Source organism: Coptis chinensis, chromosome 9, assembly GCF_015680905.1.
Source record: "Coptis chinensis isolate HL-2020 chromosome 9, ASM1568090v1, whole genome shotgun sequence".
Classification (NCBI taxonomy): domain Eukaryota; kingdom Viridiplantae; phylum Streptophyta; class Magnoliopsida; order Ranunculales; family Ranunculaceae; genus Coptis; species Coptis chinensis.
Genome location: NC_141464.1, coordinates 42,259,787 through 42,284,180, shown reverse-complemented (window position 1 = coordinate 42,284,180; position 24,394 = coordinate 42,259,787). Strand labels below are relative to the sequence as shown.

General features: G+C 37.3%; 1 protein-coding gene and 1 pseudogene across 13 annotated transcripts; one reads left to right on the top strand and one right to left on the bottom strand.

The window, feature by feature from the left end:
- Positions 1-1,372: 1,372 nt before the first annotated feature.
- On the bottom strand, positions 1,373-24,394 carry LOC147476110 (coumarin 8-geranyltransferase 1b, chloroplastic-like). Of its 13 annotated transcripts, none has more exons than XR_015207781.1 (14): positions 24,180-24,390; positions 23,815-24,104; positions 20,231-20,314; positions 20,072-20,146; positions 19,889-19,972; positions 19,618-19,707; positions 19,281-19,382; positions 19,052-19,147; positions 12,684-12,755; positions 12,434-12,529; positions 12,236-12,340; positions 11,829-11,924; positions 4,412-4,945; positions 3,785-4,305 (listed from the first exon to the last, which is right to left on the bottom strand). XR_015207781.1 is itself a non-coding variant. In XM_086582748.1 (12 exons), exons 1-12 carry the CDS (start codon positions 24,244-24,246, stop codon positions 11,883-11,885), a joined length of 1,203 nt encoding a protein of 400 aa, XP_086438874.1. In that variant the 5' UTR covers positions 24,247-24,390; the 3' UTR covers positions 11,603-11,882. The 13 variants fall into 13 exon arrangements, 2 of the variants coding, with proteins under 2 accessions (XP_086438874.1, XP_086438875.1); XR_015207780.1 differs by having other exon boundaries at positions 3,785-4,730; positions 4,816-4,945; XR_015207778.1 differs by having other exon boundaries at positions 3,785-4,730; positions 4,854-4,945.
- Positions 13,305-19,025, top strand: LOC147476111 (uncharacterized; annotated as a pseudogene).

Here is a 24,394-nt window from a genome sequence, read left to right as displayed (position 1 = left end):
GCTATTTGGCTCATCACATTCAATATTCAGTGCATATGCTACTGAATCCACCTGACTATAATATTTCACCGACTTATTGTGCCCATACTTCTGCATTTCTTTAACTTGTCTTTTTGGCCTAGTGCTTGTCAAATCGAGCTGTGGATGCTCATGCTCTTCTTCCTGTTGTTGTGGGGTTTCATGATTTTATACATCATCATGAACTAACCAATCATCTACTGCATCAAACAACTCAAGCTCAGTAGCATGAGTTTCCATAGAATCACTACTCTGTCCAGCTTTCTTCGACTTGCTAAAAAATAGCACTGAAGTCTCATCAAAGGTAATATCTCTGTTGACCAGGAACTTGTTGTCTTCAAGACACCACAATCTGTATCCCTTTAAGATGAGAGCTTGATTAGAATTTAGAAATAATGAAGAGATGAAATGAAATATTAAGGAGAGAGAAAGATGAGATATTGAGGATAAATAATAGAAGATATGAGATGAGATATGAAATGAGTTAGAGTAAATAAGTTAAATCTAAATTACATATGCACCTTTATCTTTAGCTTAAATTACCAAATCTAATGTGTAGCATATATTGTAATATATTGAATGAAGTGAGAGTAATATTGGGAAAAAAAATCCAGTTGGTGAAAAAGGAACTGTTATGAGAGGAGTTTTTTTTACAGGTAAAATATATTTATCTTCACAAGTCACACCAAGTAGATGTTCAACTACCCCATTTCTATTGTCTTGTTTAAACATGGGCTAGATTATTGGGCCACCTTTAAACTTTTCTTTTAATAATAATCAGACATTTGAGGTAAACAAAATCAGACTATGAAAATTACAGCCAAAGCCGAACCAATTTATAGTTGGATTTCTACAAAATCAGAAATTTGGAAAAAAAGCGACACCCCTCAAAGAGATAGATTATAAAACTTTAGCAGCTCATTTTTTTAACCATTTCTTTTTTGTGCGTATGCGTGTGTGTGTGTGGTGGGGGGAAATTAACCATGTTCACCTTGTTAGATTCTTTGGCTGGGCCGCCGGGGACGTCATTAATTACCTATCAGCAAGGAATTAATGCAATAAAGATTATCTATTTTATCTTGCATTATTCAATAGTACGTATATTTGCAACATTACTTGAAGCTTCATAGTAACTTTACTATTGTTAGTTTATGCTGATTGTTCTTCAAGACGCAGTCGTGTTGTGGTGTATGCTTTCGTTTGTTCGACTTTCGTATCTAGCTCAACATCAGCCGTAGTTGTTGAACTTCGAAAAGATTTCAAAACAATGTTGTCCCAAAAGAAAAAATTGTCACACCGTGATCGCCAAATGGCTGTGTTGTTTGTAAGTTCTGATTCTTATGAATAATATTCCTATCGAAAAAAAAAAGGAAGCACATACAGATCATGCAATGCAGTACTTCTACGTACGTCAGTGCAAACGTAAGCAGATAACTATTAGCTGTTAACGTACCGTACTTTTCACAAAGGACAAGTAAGTACAGAAACTTACAAATCTATATCATGTGAACCTTGATCGACTTGGTCACTGAGCTGTGCTACCACTTATTATGACAATTCGCATGTTCTTTTGATAAGATAAGGACGTGCAGTTCAGAGCCCACCAAAGGTACAGTTCTGAAAGTTTGTCATATGATCTCGATTCCAATGTTATCCACTTATCCTAATTTCCTAAGCAATCAGAGATGAAAAATATAAATATATAAACAAGCGAAAAACAAATATAAAAAAAAAAAAAATACTTAAAAAAACAAATTAAAAAGAATCATATATTTTTGCACAATAAACAATTGAATTCCTTAAGAGGTTATAGAAGGCAGTGGACAACAAGGTGATTAGAGCAAAGTTCTAATATTTAGAAGGATATGATCCAAAATAAATTCGAAGGGATATGTTTCACTTTTTGACATTAGCTATTATATATTTTGGTTTTTAAAAAAAAATATTTATTTTAGGAAATTTTATTCTAAAAATATATTTATTATTAAGTAAACAAAAAAAATTAAATTAATATAATAAATATATTATGAATAAATTTTTAGTTCAACAAACAAACAAATTTTTTTAGAAATTAGTAGACAAACTTATATAGTTGAGTTGCTGAATTGATGGGAGCGTGGTTTTTCCGCTTTTACCGATTTTGTAGGTATTTGATACTTGAGCACGGAGAGACGAATTGAGACATTTGTTTTTTGTTAGAGCTTGGCTTTGGACATTTTGTTTGTATTTTTCATATTTTGTTACCATTTGTTTTGACTTATTATAAAGATTTCATTCTGTAAACCTGGTGCTCAAGTGATTTGGCATATGTCGAGTCACTTAAGTATCTTGGAACGTGCCGAATTCTTATATTTAGGTCTGATCACTATGTCAGCTTGATTATATGGATTTTTGGTTACAAAAACACTCGGGCGACAACCAAAGCAACGTGTGAACGAAAAAACTTCGGACGCCCTGACGTTTGACCCGTTATTCAAAAATCAAATCCAAGCTCGTTATTGTTCTTCTGGGTACCTTCAAATAGCCCGGCCCAAAATATATGGACCTTTCCGGATTCAAGTATTCAACCACTGCCTCAAACATCTCTCTAACATTATGCTATCAATATCGGTTATTTCGACCGATTAATCGCATATCACTTGTAATCCGATTAGTTTTTACCGATTTTTAAAATTTTCACATGGAACCGATTTAATCACCGAATTGACCGATTAATCGGCCAAGATGATCGATTTCTCACTAAACCGAGAAAAAAATTTATTAAAAATATCGGTTTCCCACCCAAGAAAATACATAAAATTAACAAATTGGATTCTTAACCGTATTAATAATAATGGAACCTACTGAACGCACAAAACTAAGAGTTTACTTATTTTCTCCTCCTTAACGAATGTTAAATATATAAATTATTGTATTATCTCTCTAATATATATTCTCTCTCTCTCTCTCTCTCTCTCTATTCTTTTAAATATTTAACATAATTGTTGTGTTTGGCATATCTGTAGTACTCTAAAATTGAGTTGGTTAGATATGATTATGATAATTTGATATTTTTTGTTGCATTTCAGATAACTATTTAGAAATACAAGAAATAAGCCAAAAAGCCCAATTTCCAATTTTAATCATAGTCTAAGACAGCTGGGTTTTGAAACCATTGATAAGGACATATTTTGGCTTATAACTACTAGAAAACCCATATTTCATGTTTTAATTATTAATAAGGACAGACTTAACTCTTTTTTTCCACTGTTTCCAATTTTACCCTTCTATGCTTGGTATGCACAGATATCGGTGTCCGACACTTGTGCATCCCATTTTCTTGTGATGCTTGGTATGTATAAATGTCAGTGCATACAATTTTATTGTAATGCTTAGGTATGCACCGACGTATGTGCATACCGGGATACTATTGTCTTTTTCGGACAAAAATCAACTAATGTCCTTAAGAGTGTTTTTGAAATAAGGGTGGTTTTTTGGGTTAATTATTTCAAAATTTTGTCCTTATCAGCTTTGTCCCCAAAATATCTTGTATGATTATATTATTATATATTTTGAAAGTGTCAAATATATACATCCAATATAACAATTAAATCATCGATTAATCGCATCGATTAGTTCCAAAAACCAATTTTAACTGCTTAGCTCTCACACATACACTTGAGTAACGACCAACAAAGAAAAAGAAACGAAACCAAAAACCAAGAAAGAAGAACAACCCTGATTTCATGAAGAACTCAACTCACTAAAACATGGACGACTCACACACAACCTCAACAACCTAATTTATTAAACAATGAAACATTTTTTTTTTTTTTTTTGAATTTTTTTGAATAAGTTTTTGGGGTTAGGCAGACCTCCCTACCTGTACTAAGCTCTTATATAAACTTGACCTATTTTATCCTCCTCCACAATACATGTCAGTCTGTTGTCTAGAGGAGGAACAAAATAGAGGACATCATTTACATTTGATAGTGCTGCTAGAAAGTCTGCTGCCCTATTACATTCTCTATAGACATGTATGAACCTAATGACAGAAAAGTTAGCAGAAACTGCCTTAATCTTTTCAACTAGATTGACACAGTACCATGGTATTTTCTCCTTAACCCAAGAGAATCTTGATAGACCTAAGAGAGTCTGATGCTACATCCACCTTTAGAATGTTAATACTCTGACAACCATAGAGACCTTGCAATATTGCCTTTAGTTCCTGAAATAAGACAAACTTCATTCCTCCTGAACCCGAAAAACACATTGTAACATTTCCCACACAATCTCTTATTGTTCTTCCTGTTCCACACCGATCAGACACTACTCCATTAGTATTCAATTTGAACATATGTTATTCTGGCTTTAACTATTTGCAGAACTTCTAAGCATAGTTTTTGTATCTCACCATTATACCAAGTTTGTCCAAGAACATTCTTATCACTACAAATATTCTTGACGTCATCCAATTGACTTGTATATACACTTTCATATCTTGAAGGAGCCTCTGTTTTACCACCTGAGCTGGTTGCCTTTTGTTTTGAAATTTTCTCTGGTTTCTCTCAATCCACACACAGTAGATCGTAGCACAGATGTAGATTTTGGTGATCTCTGCTTGTAAAGAATTCGTGTTACAGTTACCTATAAGGTACCACCATTCTTCATTTGAGCTCAAAGCAGCAGTTTGACCTCCTAGCAGCAGTTTTACTTCCTTCCAAATGGTTTTACTGTATTCACATTCAAAGAACAGATCAGATGCTTTGAATTCTCCCTCGAGTTGTTGCACAAACAACATGAAGAGTTATTCAACACCTTTTTCTTAACAAGACTGTCTTGAGTCGGTAAATTACCAGCAAACAATTGCCATGCAGTAATCTTTCTGCCCAAACACCATCATCATTAACAAGCCTATGATGCTTCAATAATCTTTCTGCCCAAACACCTGTTGTGCAACGAAAGCGATAACAACTTGAGAGGGATGATGAATCACAAACAAACAAAGTAAACAAAGTATCAACTATGCAAGAAATAACCAACCAAGTAGTAGAGGCATAAAAATTTACGTGGTTCGGCTTACGCCTAATCCACAACCAAATGAGAGCTTCAAATTGAGATAATCAAATAGTGTTACACACTCACCTTGTTCAATAGAACACCCAAAGTCCCCTTTTAGAATAGCTCACAAATCTCTCATACGTATGGGTTAAAACCCTAACTTTGTTTTTATAGTGTAGCTGAAATTTTGGTGGAATACAAAATTTCAGCTCATTTCGGCATATGGCTGCCAAAATATCAGGCTACATTCGGTACTGAGATACCGAGATGTCATACTTTTTTCAGCACTGGGATAGATACCGAAAAAACAATCGTCGGGTTTCGGTAACAAGATACCGAATCTGCTTCACTTGCTCGGTAACAAGTTACCATCTCCAACTCACTTTATCGGTAACAAGATACCATCCCAACAATTCTCCACCTTGGCGAGAATTTATCAAATTCGAACCGACCAATCCGCTACACCCAACCAAACAAACAAATTTCCCGAAGAACCAACAAGCAAATGTCCCGAAGAACCAAGCAAATGTCCAGAAGGACCAACAACGACTGCACCACATAATGGTTGCTACGTACCCTTTAAATGGGATCAAGACAATCGTAGTTCACATATGCTCATGAGAGCCAAATCATCTCAAATGAAGGATACAAATCAAGTCTAAGCAATGGTGGAACTTGACTCCAGAAACCACTTTGGTTAACATATCAACAGGGTTCTCCTTGTGTCTATCTTAGTATATATGTAAGATATCACTCTTCCAAAATCTCACTGACAAAGTGAAACCGCACATCAATGTGTTCGTTCGAGCATGATGAACTTGGTTCTTGGCCAAATATATAGCACTCATGCTATCACAATGAATCTTAAGCCGATCCTGCACAATTCCCAAGTCATCCAACAAACCCTGTAACCAAATAGCCTCTTTCATAGCCTCAGTCACTGCCATATATTCTGCCTCTGTCGTAGACAATGCAACCATAGACTGTAAAGTAGACCTCCAACTCAAAGTAAATACATACCCAGTAGTGAACCGACGCTTATCCAAATCACCTGCATAGTCAGAGTCCACATAACCCACACAGAGTTGACTAGCTAGTATCCCTCTCAAACTTCAAACCAACATCTACAGTACCAAGAACGTACCGTAGAATCCATTTCACAGCTTGCCAACATTTTTTCCCAGGATTGTACATATACCTACTAACAACACTAACAACTTGTGAAATGTCCGGCCTAGTACACACCATCGCATACATCAAACTACCAATAGCACTAACATATGGAACATGAGTCATGTACTCACGTTCCTCATCAGAATTCGGAGACATAGTAGCACTAAATTTAAAATGAGGGGCAAGAGGTGTACTCACAGACTTAGTGTTCTCATAAATACCGAACTTATGTAGTACCTTCTTCAAATATGTCTTTTGAGACAAACAAACTCTACCTTTTGCTCTATCACTTTGAATCTCCATGCCAAAAATCTTCTTAGCTTCACCCAAGTCCTTCATCTCAAACACTGAGGACAAAAGCTGTTTCAGCTTATCAATCTCAGTCTTGCTTCTTGAGACTATAAACATATCATCAACATATATACAAGAGCAAGTAGATGAAAGAACCATTATGTAGTTTGCAAAAATAGACACAATGATCATAGTGACTTCTTGTATACTTAAGCCCTAACATAAACAGATCAAACTGCTTGTAACACTGCCTGGGAGACTGTTTCAAACCATATAACGACTTTTTCAGTTTGCACACCAAATCCTCCTTTCCTGCAACTTTAAACCCACTCAGCTGAGTCATATAGATCTCTTCTTCTAAATCATCATGAAAAAAAAATAGTTTTTACATCGAGCTGGGCTAGCTCCAAATCATTCTGAGCTATCAAGGCCAAAAGGATGCGTATGGAGGAGTGTTTCACAATCGGAGAAAACACCTAATTATAATCAATCCCCTCCCTCTGAGCATAGCATTTAGCTACCCATCTTGCCTTGTAACGTAACTCATCACTTAGAGATCCTTCTTTCAATGCAAACACCCATTTCCCGCCAATTGCCTTCTTACCCTTAGGTAACTTTATAAGCACCCAGGTATCATTCTTATGAAGAGATTGCATCTCCTCATCCATAGCTGTCTTCCACCTTCCTGATTGCGAGCATTGAATTGCTCCATAATATGAGGAAGGAGCGTCTTCATCAAGGCTTTCAATAACGGGAAGCGCATAGGTAACATAATCGTTTAGCCAATACAATGGGGAAACATTCCTCTTAGATTTACCAGTTGTAATAGGCTCATGATTCAGAGCCAAAGGACTAACATTAATATGCGCCTCTAATGGAGCCACATTCTCTGCATTATCATCTGTTCCATCACTAGTATTCACTAATTCTATGTCTTCAACTGGAACATCAACTGACTGACTACCCATGATTTCCAATCTACTAGATACATAACCATCTGGACTAGGTGAAGCCGCATCAATCTCCACCTGTTTCAATACCTCTTTGGTCATACTCTCCACCTGCTGAGAGTCAGTAGATTTCAACATAAAAGCCTCATCAAATGTCACATCTCTACTCAAGACAAACTTTTTATCTTGTGGATCCCTTAACTTATAACATTTAACTCCACCTTTCAGACCCACAAATATAGCTTTCTTTGCTCTAGGATCCAACTTACTATCTTTGACATGAAAGTAAACAGGACACCCAAACACATGAAGAGAATTATAATCCTGAGCAAGTTTACCATACCATAGGAGTTTTACCTCCAATTGCATACGAAGGCAACCTGTTAACAAGGTAGCATGCATAAGTCAAAGCCTCGACCCAAAATGTTTTGCCCAATCCAGCATTGGACAACATACATCTCACCTTCTCCATTAGAGTGTGGTTCATGTGCTCAGCAACCACATTATGTTACGGTGTACCTTTCACTGTGAAGTGTCTCTCTATTCCCTCATCCTGACATACTTGCAAGAACGGATCACTTGTGTATTCACCACCATTATCAGTACGGAGTCTTTTGATCTTTCTGCCAGTCTGAGTTTCAATCAATTTCTTCCACTTCACAAAGATATCTAGGACTTCATCATTGTTTCTCATGGTATATACCCACAAACGCCTAGAATAATCATCAACAAAGGTCACATAATAATGTTTGTTCCCTCCAAAAGATGCATTCCTGGAAGGGCCCTAAACATCTTAATGAACATAATCAAGGGTTCCACGTGTACGGTGGATAGCGGTGTCAAACTTCACCCTTGTCTTCTTGCCCATAATACAATATTCACAAAAATCTAACTTACAGGTCTTAGCACCTTTCAACAATTCCTGCCTCACTAATGCTTGCAAGGACTTTTCACCTGCATGTGCAAGATGCATATGTCATAATCTGGTGGCTTCCTTAGCAACTGCCTCTAAATGCTCAGTAACAACTACTTCTCCTGTAATTGTACTACCCTTCAAATAGTACAAGTTATTCTGTCGTATGCCTTCCATGAAAACCATTTCTCCCGAGACTAACTTCATAACACCATTTCCAATAGCTACCTTGTAGCCCTTAGCTTCCAAAAAACCAACATAGATAAGATTCTTCTTTAATGCGGGAACATATCTAACATTGTCCAATTCCCAAACCATTCCATCATACATCCTGAGACGAATATTATCTATCCCAAAAGTGCGACAAGGTTGATCATTCCCCATCAACACATCTTCAATATCAAGCTCCTTGAAGCTTGAAAACCACTCCTGTATGGGACAAACATGATAGGTAGTACCCGTATCCAAAATCCATTCACTAGACTCAATGAAACAAACACTAGATATAATGGCAAAAGAAAAATTGGAACCACCTAAATCGTTACCTCCTTGAGCAATGTTGACATTGGGTTGTTTCTGCTCAGTATCTTTCTTCTTGTGTTTCAACTTTTTGCAGTCCTTTTTCCAATGTCCAACCTCATGACAAAAGGCATACTCATCACGTCCTAGAGTTCTCCCTCTCGACTTGGAACGAGATTTGCCTCTACCCCGACCAGAATTCGGGCGGTCATGTGACCTCCTTCTTACCACAAAAGCAATGTTAGCTGACTCTCTTGACTCCCTTTCATTATTGTTCATCATATCCCAAGTCTGCACCTCAAAATAGTTCAAAACTTTCTTCCCAAACATAATGGTGGTTTTGATATGCCCATACTCATCCTTATGAAGAGATCTCAACAAATGGAAAACATTGTCCCCATCTTTCATTTCTTTTTCAATGTTCAACAAATCGGTAAGTAATTTGTTAAACTCATTCATATGCTGGGCTAGTGGAACACCTTACTTCTTTCTCATATGATACAACTTTGATTTCATAAAGACACGACCTTCCATTGTCTTATCCAAATACTTCTCTTCAAGGATTTTCCAGATTTCCTTTGCCGAAGTCTTATTGAGAACAAGGTACTTCACATCCCTAGCCAAACACGATCTTATGATACCACAAGCTCATCGATTTTTCTTAGACCAACCACTCTCCTCTATATCTGATGGTTTTTCATCTAACACATCATCCAAGTCTTGTTGGCATAGTGCATCTATAACTTCACAACGTCACATACTAAAATTGTTAAATCTATCGAATTTCTCCACATCAATTCTCGCATGATTGATATTCAAAGTCATAGGAGATTTCTCCTTAGAGGTAGAAGTAGAAATCGTAGGAGTAATAGTGGACTCCGTCGACATACTATTCTCAAACTTTCACACACCTCAAACAATCCACAATAACCAAAGAAACACCCTCTTGGAAATTTCAACAAACACTTGATAGTCACAAGAGAACCCAAATACATCAACCACAATAATCAACTAAGAAACTCACTTGGGAATTTCTTCAAACACTTGGACTTTTCAAATAACCACAAGTACAAACCCTAGGTAGAACTTTAGGCTCTGATACCAATTTGTTGTGCAATAGAAGTGATAACAACTACAAACGGCGATAACAACTTGAGAGGGGTGATGAATCACAAACAAACAAAGTAAACAAAATATTAACTATGCAAGAAATAATCAACCAAGCAGTAAAGACACAAAGATTTTCGTGGTTCGGCTTACGCCTAATCCACAACCAAATGAGAGCTTCAAATTAAGAGAATCAAATAGTGGTACACACTCACCTTGTTCAATAGAACACCCAAAGTCCCTTTTTAGAAGAGCTCACAAATCTCTCATACTCATGGGTTAAAATCCTAACTTTGTTTTTATAGTGTAGTTGAAATTTTGGTGAAATACAAAATTTCGGCATATGACTGCCAAAATATCATGCTACATTCGGTACTGGGATACTGAGATGTCATACTTTTTTTAGTACTGGGATACTGAAAAAACAATCGTCAGGTTCGGTAACAAGATACCGAATCCGCTTCACTTGCTCAGTAACAAATTACCATCTCCTGCTCACCTTATCGGTAACAAGATACATCCCAACAACACCATCATCATTTTTTCCCATCCCATACCGTCCCTTACCAATACAACTGGACCCCATAAAACACCACCACCAAAGTGCAAAACCCAACAACTACTCGACAAAAACTCGATTGGGTGACCAGTCTGTTATTTGCTTTAAAATCATCTGAATCAAAACTCGACAAAAATAAAGCCGGCAACTTCCTTAATCGGTCCAATTGGGCTAAACTGAAGCCGTTAATAGATTACCACCTAGTGAACAATTAACAGGTTCAGATGGAATAGAGCCAGATATTTGATTCCTTTTGACAAACAAGATAAGGTATGTAACCAATCACAAATTAAAGTCGGAATTTAACCAACAACAAGAACAACAACCACCAAAAAGAAAGCGCCAATGAGTCGACTCAACAACACCCTATGACCCATCAACAACAACAACATATAGACAAAAGAAACAACAACAATAGAATAAGAATACCGGCATCATGTAAAGGGCGGGACTTCAGTTTTAGTCTCGTTTCAACATATGTTTATCTCAAACGTCATTTTAACCAATGCCGTGTTTTAGAATACACACTGTTCTAATTTCCCCATTGGAGACCATCCGGTGTGCATATTTAGATTGAATACATGAGAGTGTGGGGTGGGGGGAGATGCAAATTCCTTGAACAATATCATTAGGGTATTACCCCCACTAGATGAGCCAATTAGGATCCCCAGATGGGAAATTAGTGTCTCCCCCCAAACACACGGTCAACTTGGTTTGACGGTTAACTTTTAAGTCAAATGGCTGAAAATGGCACAATTGCCCCCACCTAATTAAAATTGAACATTTGTTTTTTGAAAATAATGAGGACATTTGTGTAATTTTCAGTTGCTTGACTTGAAATTTAATGGTCAATCTAAGTTGACCGTGTGTTTAGGGGGGTGACCCTAATTGGCCATCTAGTGGAGGGGAAATCCTAATTGGCTCATCTAGTGGGTGGTAATACTAGTTAACCCATATCATTATACGTACCACCCATATTTCCTACAACTCTACTTTGAGAATGGTAGATCTAAAATCACCAATTGCTTGAACTGACAGCAACTAAATGAACTTCACATTACACACAATTGTAATGCTCTATAAACAAGGAAGAATCTATGAAGTGATGCAATCAACCAAGTCAAAGACTTCCCTTTTTTCTAGTAACAGTAGTGAAGGTTTCATGAAATGAAAGTCTCATTGTCTCATTGTTCCAGTCGCAGACTTTGTACTAACTCTGGCCACATAAGTACATGTATGTAAGTTGCAATCAGCATACCTAAGTTCTTTGAGCTTCAGTCTCTCAGTTTCTGATTACTCCATCCACAGCTCCTCAACGAATAAAAGGAATTAGAAGGAACTCCGCCACAAAAAGCTATACATGAAAACATTCTCTGGACTATTAGTATAGTATCTATATCCTAAACAAAACACAAATTCTTAGAAGCTATAGATATCACAATAATTTGTAACATATAACTTGTTGTTTTATGAGTTCCGCTATAATTTATTCAAATGTTTAAGGTTGCAAAACATACATGTTGAATATATGACTATAGTGAATTAGTGACCTCCTAGGAACTCTAGCATAGCCCAAAAGAAATAATTGCATTAACCCATTATGTGTTTATTCTAGCTATAGTACCATTAGTACGAAATAAGCCTTTCAAGTTTCAACTAACTTACTTGCGCTATAAAAGCATATGCTGATGATACAGAATCTTTATTTGTAAAATCAATAGATCGAGCACGGACTACGAGCATGAAACCAAGCAAAGAGTGACTAAGGACCTGCAACCAACAAATATTTGTGATAAACATTTTGCACTAGACATCACACATAAAGTTGAGGCTGATTAATAATTGGAGATGTGTGTCACATACAATTACAAGCTTGTTAAATATGTAAGGTGAAAAAGCTCCTATCACCACTGCAGTACCATATGCCGTCAACAACACATTAATGCAAAACCAGAATACCTGCTTGAATGAGTACCAACGCAATGAGGCTCATATCGAAAATCCAAGGAACAATAACTTGAATGGACTTAGCACATTGGAAGGCATTGCACAATGACTCGATCAATATATACTTTTACAACCATTGATGGAGGGCCATAGAAATTGAACTTACCTTTTCCTGGCCTAGATGTGCAGCAAAAGACTTGTAGCCAAATTTCGTATCCCCTTCCACGTCTGGTATATCCTGTTGAGCGGTGACATGAACAAAAGCAGTAAAAACTGGGTTACATATGTCATTAGATTTAAAGGAGTTTCGTCGTTTGGACCCCAACTCACTCAGAGAATTTCACGGCTAGGTCTGGCTACATTGCTCTGAGAAAGATTAATGCCAAGGTAAAATGATACAGGCTAGTCTGGGGTAAGTTAGTTGTACTGAAGCATTCATCTGTATGTTGGCAACTTTTCTCGAGTTCCTTACTGACTCAAGACAGAATAGTGAAGAAGAAATTACTGAACAACTCCTCTTGTTGTCTTTGTGGCCAACTGGCCATGCATGCTAATGAAAATTCTAAGCATTCGTTCTTCAATTGTCCTTTCTCTAAAAAGGTGTGGTCATGTATAAAGACACAACTGGGGTATGGTAATGTGGTGTTGAACTCCACACAAGAGTTGTACTTTATTTTCTCTATATACAGGAACACCTCTTTTGATGCGGAGATTATAAAAGTGTTAGTGTGCAACTGTTTATGCACTATGGATAGAAAGAAATTCTAGAAGGTTCAAAGGCAAGTCGATGAGTGCTATGTTGATTCAGAAGAAGGTTATGCTAGATATGCAGGACTATATCCAAAGACAGATCAAGGAAGTCCCAGATGTGATGAGGAATCGAGTTCTTCTAAGCAATCTAGGAATCCATGCTGATTTTAGGAGTCAAAGCATCACAAAACGCAAGTGGTTCAAGCCTAAAAGTGGTACTATTAAACTCAATACAGATGGCTCGTTAACTTCTACATTTGCGGGATTTGGAGGGGCCATTAGGGATCATGAGGGAGTGGCTCTCTTGGCCTACACAGGCAGCAAACACCACAATTCAGTGCTTTTTTTAAGAGCTGAGAGCTATTGATGTAGGTCTTGAGGCATGCTTGAAGATTGGATGTGTCAAAGTGGAGGTTTCATCGGACTCTATGCTAGCAGTACAAATATCTAAGGGCTCTACTCCCCCCCTGGTACTGCTCAAACATTAGATATTAATCTCTTGCAGCATACACCATGGTTTCGACGAAACTAATAGGGCAGCAGACCTATTAGATAAATTATCAAATGTAAAAGATGATCTTGTAAAGTATTTTATTCTTCAACTAAATAAATGCTTGCAAAGCATAGTGGAAGAAGATGCAGCTGGTTGTATTAATGACAGGGTTCATTAATATAGGTTGGGGTCTCCTTAACCCTATAACTTCTTCAAAAAAAAAAAGTTTACTCTTAACGGCCAAAATGCCGCCATGTGGTTATGTTAAATTATTGCCTTGATTTTGTCCTGGACCACATGTCACTACATTGCCCAACTAATCTATTTGATACTTGACACTACATTAGCTTTAACACATTTGGGGGTTTTTAACAGTCCACTTAAGCATGTCGTTTGGTTTATTGGACAAGATGTATCTCTTGAAACATTTTGAAAGTTCTATTCAATGTTTCTTTTAATAATAAAACTATATGTTGTACGCATTTTCTGAAACCATCATCAAAGTTTGATGTATTTAACAAAATGGGAAGCTCCTTTTGAAGTTTTTCTTAGATTTTGTTGAAAAACAATACACCATTTATATATTCTTATAAATGGTTGTAGTTTGATTGAGTTTGTGCTTGAACTAGGGGGCAGCATGTTGCTCACCCTAAAACACAACCTTTTGTACTTTTCTTTTATGTTTAATACATTCTAACTCAATTCTGATGGCTCCCTAACAGAGAACAGATGTGGCAATGGAGGAACCATTCGAGATGCTAATGGTGACGTGATACTTGCTTACACTAAAGCAGGAGGTCAAAGATTAGTTCTCTTTCAAATACTAAATGGCTTGCAAGGATGTATGATATATGGTGAAAATATTGAAGGTGGAAATAGCTTCTGATTCTCTACGAGCAGTAAGAATTCTGAAGAACCAAGAAAGACCCCCATGGTAATGTACTAACTTAACAGCTATGATTAGAGTTCTACTGATGCAGTGTGTTAGTTTCAAGATCACCCATGTGTATAGGGAAACGAATCGAGTTGCTGATCACTTACCTTCCTTAGCAAGTGAAAATGTATTAGAATTTTTTGTACCTCCTTTGAGCTCAACTCTTATGACTATTGTTGAGGACAAAAATGAAACAATCTATTACATATTTTAATGCAGGTCGAGGTCTGCCATAACCTCAAATCTATTAAAAAAAAACAACAACAACAACAACAACACCAACTTTGTCACAGCCCCACCATCTACCCCAACCATGCCGCACTGCTCGTGTTGCACCCCCACCATCCACCACCCATCATCATCACCACCCACCACCACCAACATCCTCTAAAAACCTAACCTTGTAGCACCCACCACCATTATCTTCTACACTGCACAACTCATGTTGCACCTCTTCCATCCACTGCCACCAACTTTAATCACTATTTCTACCATCTACAACCAATATGAGAGAGAGGAGATTGGAGAGGGGAGAGGAGACAGAGACAGGAGAAGAAAACTCCACCACCACCATCAACTACTGGTATTTTTTTTCCTCATCTTCTTCAACCAGCAACATCTACTGCCACAGTTTTCTAGTTTTATCACTTCCATGCCTTAACTAGTCTGCGTCCACACAAGCTATGGCGCCGAAAGTAGTTGTAAATTGTCCCTTTCGACAGTTTGACGAATGCCCGAATGGAGTTAAGGGTCTCCAAGGATTTGCATCATCCTACCACCTCACCCACATTCAGAAGCCTCACTTTCACACTGAACAAAATACTCAAAGGATACGACAGGCAGTAGAGGTCGACTTGGAGCTTTTTTCGTCTCTTGATACTTCTTTGAGATCTTTAGGTGGATGGATATGTGGCTATTTTTTTTAATATCCATGCTCATAGTAAGCCATGTCGACACTCAGATGGTAAGGCTTTTGAGCAGCTTAAGACGGTGGGGCGTAGGGAGCCAGACAATGTGATTGTAGGTATACCACGGCCATGGCCAAAAACTATTTGTGCATCACCACTACCCCCTCCTGTAGGAGTTTTGACTATTAACAGTCTCACTCTCGATGAAAGCCTTCTAGACCGTGTTTTTCAAACACTTATCAGAACTGTGAAAAGTATCCCTTGTTCGTGTCGGTTAGCCTTCTCTCGCATCTTGAAGTCTGCTTTGTATGATGTCACTTGGGAACCCAGTGTGATAGGGCCATGGGTGCGCCTGCTTCTGATTCCATCTTGCACTTTGCGAGTGTGTAGACCACAAACCCACCAAGATTCCCAAGAACGCAGATCTGGCACAAAGAAAGATCGTCAACAACACCAGATTCTTCAAGCCTTGACCACATGGAATGAACATGTAGGTATTTTTCATCTTGTACAGTTGTTAGTGGAGCTTGCACCACCCCACCCGCTTATGAGCAGTTTCCCACTTCTCATAACATCCGTCAGTGCTTGCAAAAAGTTTCAAATGGACATTTTATAGCAGCTGTAAAGGTGTTGTCATCTTCTAGGATAGCCCCTAGTACCCCGAAAACCCTTCAGATTTTGGAGGAGAAACACCCTGTAGGCTCACCACCGTCCAAACCCACTATCCCTCTTACAAGCCTGCTATATCAGTGGAGAGAGATAAGGTATTAGCATGCATAAAGTCCTTCCCCAAAGGCACCTCATGTGGTCGTGATGGTCTGCGAGCCCAACACTTGATGGACGCTATGAGTGGTGCTACTGCTGTTGTTGCTACAGACCTCCTAAATCCATTGACCTCAGTAATGAACTTATGGTTGCAAGGCCCACTGCTTTGGCAGAGTTTATAGCAAGCGCTCTGTTGACTCCACTTCTCAAGCTAGATAATAGTATTCGTCCATTATCTGTGGGTACAGTATGGCGTCGGTTAGTGTAAAAAATTGCAATGAAAGGAGTTGCCAAGGACATGGTTCAATACTTACAGGACTTCCAATTTGGTGTCGGTATGCCTGGTGGCGCAGAGGCAATTTTGCACGTCGTTAACCGTATGGTTCATGCTAATAAAGACAACACTTTTCACACTATGATGCTAGTTGACTTCCAGAATACTTTCAACCTTGTTGATCGGGCATCCATGCTAAGAGAGGCCTACATTCGTTGTTCGGCAATAGCTCCCTGGGTAGAGTACGCCAGCAAGGTTATACTTATGGGTAGATCATATAGGGTCGACTACAGGTATTCAGCAAGGTGACCCACTGGGGCCCCTTCTTTTCGCTTTGGTCTTGCATCTATTAGTACTTCGGATACATTATGAATGCCAGTTGGAGCTTCAGGTATGGTACTTGGATGATGGGATAGTGATTGGTGACATAGGGCAAGTGGCGAGGGCTATGAGCATCATCAAGGAAGAAGGGCCTCCCCTTGGTCTTGTTTTGAATGTGACCAAAACGGAGATTTTTCGGCCTTCATTGGATCATCGTCATTCCAACCTTGACCTTTTCTCCTCAGATGTATCACGTCCTCAACAAGGTGTTAGGTTGTTTGGAGGGGCGGTTGGCACTGATGTATCATTTACATGTGGTCTAGTAAGCAGAAGGGTTGAGAAAACCCTCCGTTTGATGAGCCTCCTATCCCAGCTTAAGGATCCACAATGTGAGTTGGCGTTGTTGAGAGCTTGCTCAGGGCTAGCAAAACTTATTTAGGTTATACTGGGTTGAGCCAATTTGGTTTGGTCGTTAACTTTCAAGTCAAACAACTGAAAATGACATAAATACCCCCACCTAATTAAAATTAAACATTTTCTTTTTGAAAACAATAGGGGTATTTGTGTAATTTTCAATTGTTTGGCTTGCAAGTTAACGGTCAAACCAAGTTGACCGTGTGTTTAGGGGGGAGACCCTAATTTCCCATCTAATGGGGGGAAATCCTAATTGGCTCATCTAGTGGGGGGGTAATACTAGTTAATCCTATTTTCACTGTCAGGACGTGTCCGCCAGCACACTTCACAGAAACAGCTGACTTGTTTGACCACTCCCTTTGTAAGACTCTCCAGGATATTATAGTCTCAGATGGCCCTGGTTTCGGTGATCTCCAATGGCGTCTGCCTACACTCATTTATCACACTACTGATGTTAGTAAGTTTGCATTTGTCGCCTCACAAACTCAAACTAATGAGCTCCAGAACCATATCTTGCGAGGTTGTGGTCCTAGGGTAATGTTTTTGATAGTGCCATAGTTAAACTTCAGCATTGCCTTCCTGATTTCGACTTGAATACTCTAACCTCTTATGCAACCGTCCTTTGTAAACCACAACATGCCTTGGCGGAAGCGTATTTTGGCAAGATTAGTGCAAGTCTTGAAATGGAGTTTAAGTTGTCAGTTCGTCGGAAAGTCATACTTGAGTGCATCCGGTAAGAACATGCAAAAGATTTCCTTCTTGCTATTCCCATGGAGAGTCTTGGACAGCGAATGGCCCCAAATGAGTATCGAACCATTCTCAGCTACCACCTTATGATTCCCTTATACATTGATGGTGCTTAGTGCCCGATTTGTAATAATAATCGGATGGACAAGTTTGGAGACCATACAACACAATGTAAGCACTTCCCGGGTTTCAAGTACCGTCATGACCACATGAGAGACATTTCGTGTGATGTGATTTGGAGAGCAGGCATACATATGAAGAAAGAAGCCCCGGTAAATTTGCTAACATTAGTAGGCAGATCGACACTACGTTCAGCAGATGTTTTGATATACAGTTGGTTTGAAGGTAAATATGCGTGTAGACATAACCGTGTGTAGACATAACCGGGGTATAACCAATGGTGGGGATTGGTAGTAGTGCCTTAATTTCCAAGTTGGTCAAGCAACAAACAATGCAGCAACACCTAAGATACAGAAACATGAGGGAGCATGCACAACAAACCAACACATACTGCTTCATCCCTTTTGCTTTTGATACATTTGGATTTTTAGCATTAGATTATGTAAAGTTCCTCAAACGATTGCAGAAGGTAATGGACAACAATGTGATGTCTAGTGGTTCCAATGAATATGTATTTAGAAAGATTAGAATTGCTATTCAGAAGGGGCTAGCAGCGCAACTTGTAGCGCGCTTGTCGCCTCCCACTGTGTAATTTTTTAATTATCATCAATAAGATGATTTTAGAAATAATAATAATAATAATAATAATAATAATAACAACAATAATTTTCTCAAATGTTTACAACACCTTAAAAGAATGCCAAATTTGAAGAAAATTATAAATGTTTTTGGACCCAATATTTGACAAAAGGATTAGACGTATTGATAGCTTTGAAAGTTAGTTGTTGCACGATACTGGAGAATTTACCTTAAACAATGCCATCATAGATGAAAAGACGAACTGGAAGGCGACTAAGAATTTGAGAGATTTTGTAAACACTACAGGCTTCCCAAGTACATATTTCTGCAATTTCAATAACAGATATCATCGCCATAATGAAGTGAATGCACCATGTATATGATAATCACAAGATAACTGCAGGAATGTACAATTGATATCCTAACTCAGTTTAAAAAGAATGGATCATTTGACAAACCTGCATGTGAATAAAGAAACCGAATGGGAAAAGTAGACTCCACACGGACGCAATGGATGCACCTGCAAGAAATGGCTGATTCTTCCAATGGAGAAAGGGGAGCTACATTTAATTGCATTAAACAAAAATCAAAGGCCTTCTCAAGATACTTGAACAGACAAGTTTGATCTTAATTGCAGACAAATAACCCTAACTGCACAAAGAAGTTTGAGAATCGAGAAGGAAATTCATGTATTGATCCGCTCCATCTGAGTTATCTGATTTCGAATTGCAAAGAGTTCAGTTCCTCTTATCGTATCATGCAAACCGTATTCTTAAAAGTTGTCAGAGTACTTACATCAACTGAATATACAGTTCCAAGCAAACAATAAATGACAAGGGCGAGCAACGATGGTGGTGAATAAAATCGCAATCCTGCAGCAAAACTCTGTAGAATAGAAAAAAAACGAAAGAATTGAATTACTAGTACTACTGTTGGTACACTGCAGTACTGCACGTAGTCAACATGCTGCCAAATGAAAGTTTGAGCACTCCATACTAAAGCTTCTTAAAGAACAAAATCAGGCTTATCGTTATCGTTACCTACTAGTGATTTAAGGTTAACATACCAAGATGAAACAGGTAGCCGCAATTGCTTTCCCAGTGTTTATTGACAATTCACCAGAAGGGAGTGGAAGATAGGGCTTGTTTATCTTAGAACGCAAGGGGTAAAAGAGAAATTACAAATAGAGAAATATGAAGAACTCCTGGATTTTTGTAATGCAAAATGTCAATAAATATATTATCTATACCTTGTCGCTTTCAACATCGGACAACTGATTCAGTGCTACCACGTAAAGGTTCATCAGTAGTGCCGGTAAAACTGCCTGACATAACATCACACAATGACTAAATAACCCACGTACTTTGAGTTAAGTTGAACGAAAAATATGCATTCCTTCATTCATTACCTTGACTACTTCCACAAAATAGTTGAGACTGAGATCAGCCATTGTTTCCACGGGAAGAAGAGATATTGCTATTATTCCTAAAATCTGATAACAAAACAAGGAATTGAACACGGTCTTCCATTCCACTTTCTTTATGTTTAACTAATCCAATTGACAAAAAATAAAATAAATAGGGACTCGAGGAGTCTTGTATGGTAACCAACATTGTATTATCTCATTTGCCCTTTCGATATATGTTATCATATGAAAATAATAGCATAAATCGGTAACGTACTTTACCTGTTTTCTGAATTGGTCGGTAATGAACTAAATTTTGTTGCATTTGAAAATTCAAGGACATACTTAGTATTTTTGTTGTGACGTTGTCTGTTGTTTTTTTTTTTTTTTTAGGTTTTGAAAAACCATTACATTCTATGTATTATCAGCATGAAAATTTATGAATACATAGAGGTTCGCCCTTCAAAATAAGTTTTACTACTGCACTCTCAAACTTTTTTGACTATGTCTTTTAAACGTGAAGCCTGAGTATAGTCTTCTTATAATAGGTGTAGGAGCGTTATATCAAACGATACTGTTTTATCATTAATCTACTCTTAGAAAGTATAAAGGGACGGGACCGAGAATAGAAGTAAGTCAAGTAACACACAATTAAGTTGAGTAGAAAATCCTTGCAAAGTCACGGCTTACTTGCTCTCTCCAAATATCAAAAAGTAAAGCCTTATTAGAGCATTCCCAATGTAAGCAATTTTTATTCACCTCCATATAGGACTATTTCCCCTCTTTGCTACTTTGTGGTGAAAAATAAAAAATGTTGCCCAATGCAGAGGTGATTTTAAACCTTGGACGGAATGTTTGATTCCATTTGAATATAAAAATTAAAAAAAAAACGCGCCGAACGGAATGAAACATCCTGTCCGAAATTTAAAAAACAAAACCGAAAAAAGTCTAAAAAACACGTGGAACGGAATGTTTCATTCGTGTTTCATTCCGTCCGAAAAAAAAAAACTGAAAAAATTTAAAAAAAAACACACGAGACGGAATAAAACATTTCGTCCGAAACTCACAACTCAGTGAAAATCTCGATAGCAAGTGCTACTCTCATTGTGACTTAGTTAGAAGTCACCAACTTTGTCACCCTTGCATTGGGCAATGGTTTTTTGCTCCAAAGGGGTAAAAACTCTCAATTTCCCATCATACTCACTTCTGGGAATGCTCTTATACCATTTATTTATACCTTTTCTTTAGTTAGGTCTTATTATGTCTTCACTCTTCACTTTACCTTTCTGAGTTTTGAAAAAAAAATGGGGAAATCGCTCATTTTAATCCTTCCATAACTTTTTAAACCAATTTATTTTAATTCACAGTATGGATTTGCTAATTCTGATGGAAAAAAGTCAAGAAATGATATTAGAAGAAGATGTAAGCATTTTAAAACCCTAATATTAAACTATTTTTTTCAATTCAACGGTTTGGTTGAGTTTTTTGGAGATGAAAAAGCTCAGAGTGCACGTAATATATGGAACAAACCTCTTAAAACATTCTATATAAGTGACTATGGGGAGCCTAAAGTGGCCAAGTCTTTGTTTTCTCCTAGTCTGTTTTGATTGTTCCTTTTCGAGATCCATGGGGTATGTTCATAATTTGAATGTTTTACTTCATCTACTAATATGTTTTGTTATCTCTTGTTAATTATATGGTCAAAGTGGTAAACACGCTTCATGCTATTTCATTTTCTAAAATAGTATAAGCACTTCCCCCTAGGTCAGATTTCTGGCTCCGTTCAGCCGTTCCTGTATTTTGATTATGCGTATACACTCGCCCCACTAGGTTAGATTTCTGGCTCTATCCCTGCCCACCCCCACCCCCAACTCTTCATTGATTTTCCATTCAAATCCTCGATTGGACTTCATATGTTAAGTGGAAGAAGAAGTGTAGATACAATATTTATAAAGGAAGAAGGAGAAGAAGAATTGAAGAACAATAATTCTAGAGAGACAAGGTTTTGAGCCCGTTTTAATGATCGTATGATGTGGAAGACATATTTTGGTCCTCTATCACTTGGGCATTTAAAATAAAAGAAGGTGGCTTCTCTATCTTTTTTCCGTGGGTCATCATAAAAACACCTAATTAGAAATAAATAGACCCCAAGACTTTCTCCACCTTAACTACAATTTTACCAAGTTTGTAAAACAATTAGACTGCAAGAAATCCGAAAATATATCACCAAATTTTAATCCAAAAGCACACACACTAAAGGTAATCCGAACTGAGATATAACGAGTTCTCTTGGGATAGGTTTTTTTTTTTTTTTTTCCTTAATTTAAATGGCACGTAAGTGAGCGAGAAGGGAAGAAAAGTTGCTTTCCACGTCAACCCCGACCACTGGAAGGGGTTCAAAAGTCAAAACCTTGTCTCCCTATAATTATTGATAGACGAAAATTTGTTTTTGGTTAGGGGTGTGTATGGGTCGGTTCCGATTCGGTTCTTATTAGTTTTGGTTATATTTTTAACGGTTCTTACCGGGTTCAATTCTTTTGGGTTTGTTATTATATTTAGAAAATCTGGATCCATACCTATTAATTAATTAAGTCGATTCCGGTTCGGATTTCGGTTTTTTCTCAGGTTATACATTATTATTATTAAAATAATTTTTTTAATTATGCAATCGATATAAAAGTTGGTTTTTAGTGCGACAATAACACTTGTCACCTATAATTTTGTCCTCTCATTAAAAGTAATAGTCCTAAATTCAATAGTCTTTGAAGTTATCTAAAAACTTTAAATACATCTCATAAATTGTACGTACACGTGTATTTTAAATCGAACACGTGTATATTATATACTATACATACATACGTCATATATAAATATACATCACACTAAATTTTAACATGTAGAGTACGTAAATACATGTACGACAATTGTTATTTAGCATTGCACACATTCATTATTTTGTTCGTTTAATATATCAAGCATGTACACTTTTATTAGTTAATATATGTAATGTATTAGTTAGTTCATAGTATCTTTGTAGACGTTGACATTATTATTAACATTTAAAATATATATGTTTGATGTAATATTATAAAACATGTATTTAATAACACACATTCACTATATATAATTTAGTAGACTTTTACACCTAATAAACAAAAACTATATATTATAATGTTTAGGTTGTTTTTATTTAATGCAAAATAATACTAAACTTATTTATATATCAAAATCATAATAATTGGTTCCGGTATCGATTCGAGTACCCATTAATTTTTTATTATTTAGATTTAACGGTTTCGGTTTTTTATCGGTTCGGTTTGTAAATACCCACTATTTTACTGTTAATTGTTAATAAGTCTAACATTTTAGGACCCGAACCGCTATAAACAGTTTCAGTTCCGGTTGGGATAATGGGTACCATACACACCCCAGTTTTTGGTAAGTAAATATTAAAACATATTAAAAATATTAATAGCTGATCAAAGTAGTACGTCGGTAATTTATTTTGTCGGGGGTAGCTCGCTAGCATTTCTCAATTAAGAAATCACGCTAAGAAAACATGCGATTATTAATTCCTGGAAACTTACAGTGGCAGGCCAACTATGCGGACGAGAAAAAAGAATCAATGTATTCAGTTTTTGTGAAAGACTAGTAGTCTTTGACGTATGATTGGCCTCCGACGTATGGTCGCCTTTTTGTATTGAACAGAAACATCTACAAAGTGATGTACCATAATTAAGCACTGACTTGTTATTGCTTTCTCGCTTACTGGATAAAGAGAAACTTAGCAGATGACAGTGGGAGAGCTTCTCAAGGTTGTGTTGGTGAAAACCACGATACAAATGATTTACTTGACCTTGTGACTTTATCACCAAATCTATAATTAAGAAAAGTAACCTGTAAGAAACAAGAGACACACCAAACGTCAATGCATGGAGATAGAAATAGAAACCTGCTTGCCGTTGATGAACGTATCTTGAGGTCAGAACAGATGAACCTGCAATTATGGTTGACATCATCTCTCTCACAGACTCACTTGGTCTGTGTCTGTATTTGGAAATTGGAACTCCTGTATTTGTTCTTCCTCTTTGACTTTTGTTACAGGGTGCACAAGCTAGCTTTATAAAACCAAGAGTGCACTGTGTACGTGCACGGGCCTCTCACGTC

Bases quoted from the DNA above. Each gene is read 5' to 3' on its own strand.
- LOC147476110 (XM_086582748.1), bottom strand. From the start codon at position 24,246: ATGATGTCAACCATAATTGCAGGTTCATCTGTTCTGACCTCAAGATAC. The intron at 20,315-23,814 runs GTAAGTTTCCAG...TTTTGTTATCAG, and splicing joins CGCATAGTTGGCCTGCCACT to ATTTTAGGAATAATAGCAAT. The intron at 12,756-19,051 runs GTAAATTCTCCA...ACCGCTCAACAG, and splicing joins CTATGATGGCATTGTTTAAG to GATATACCAGACGTGGAAGG.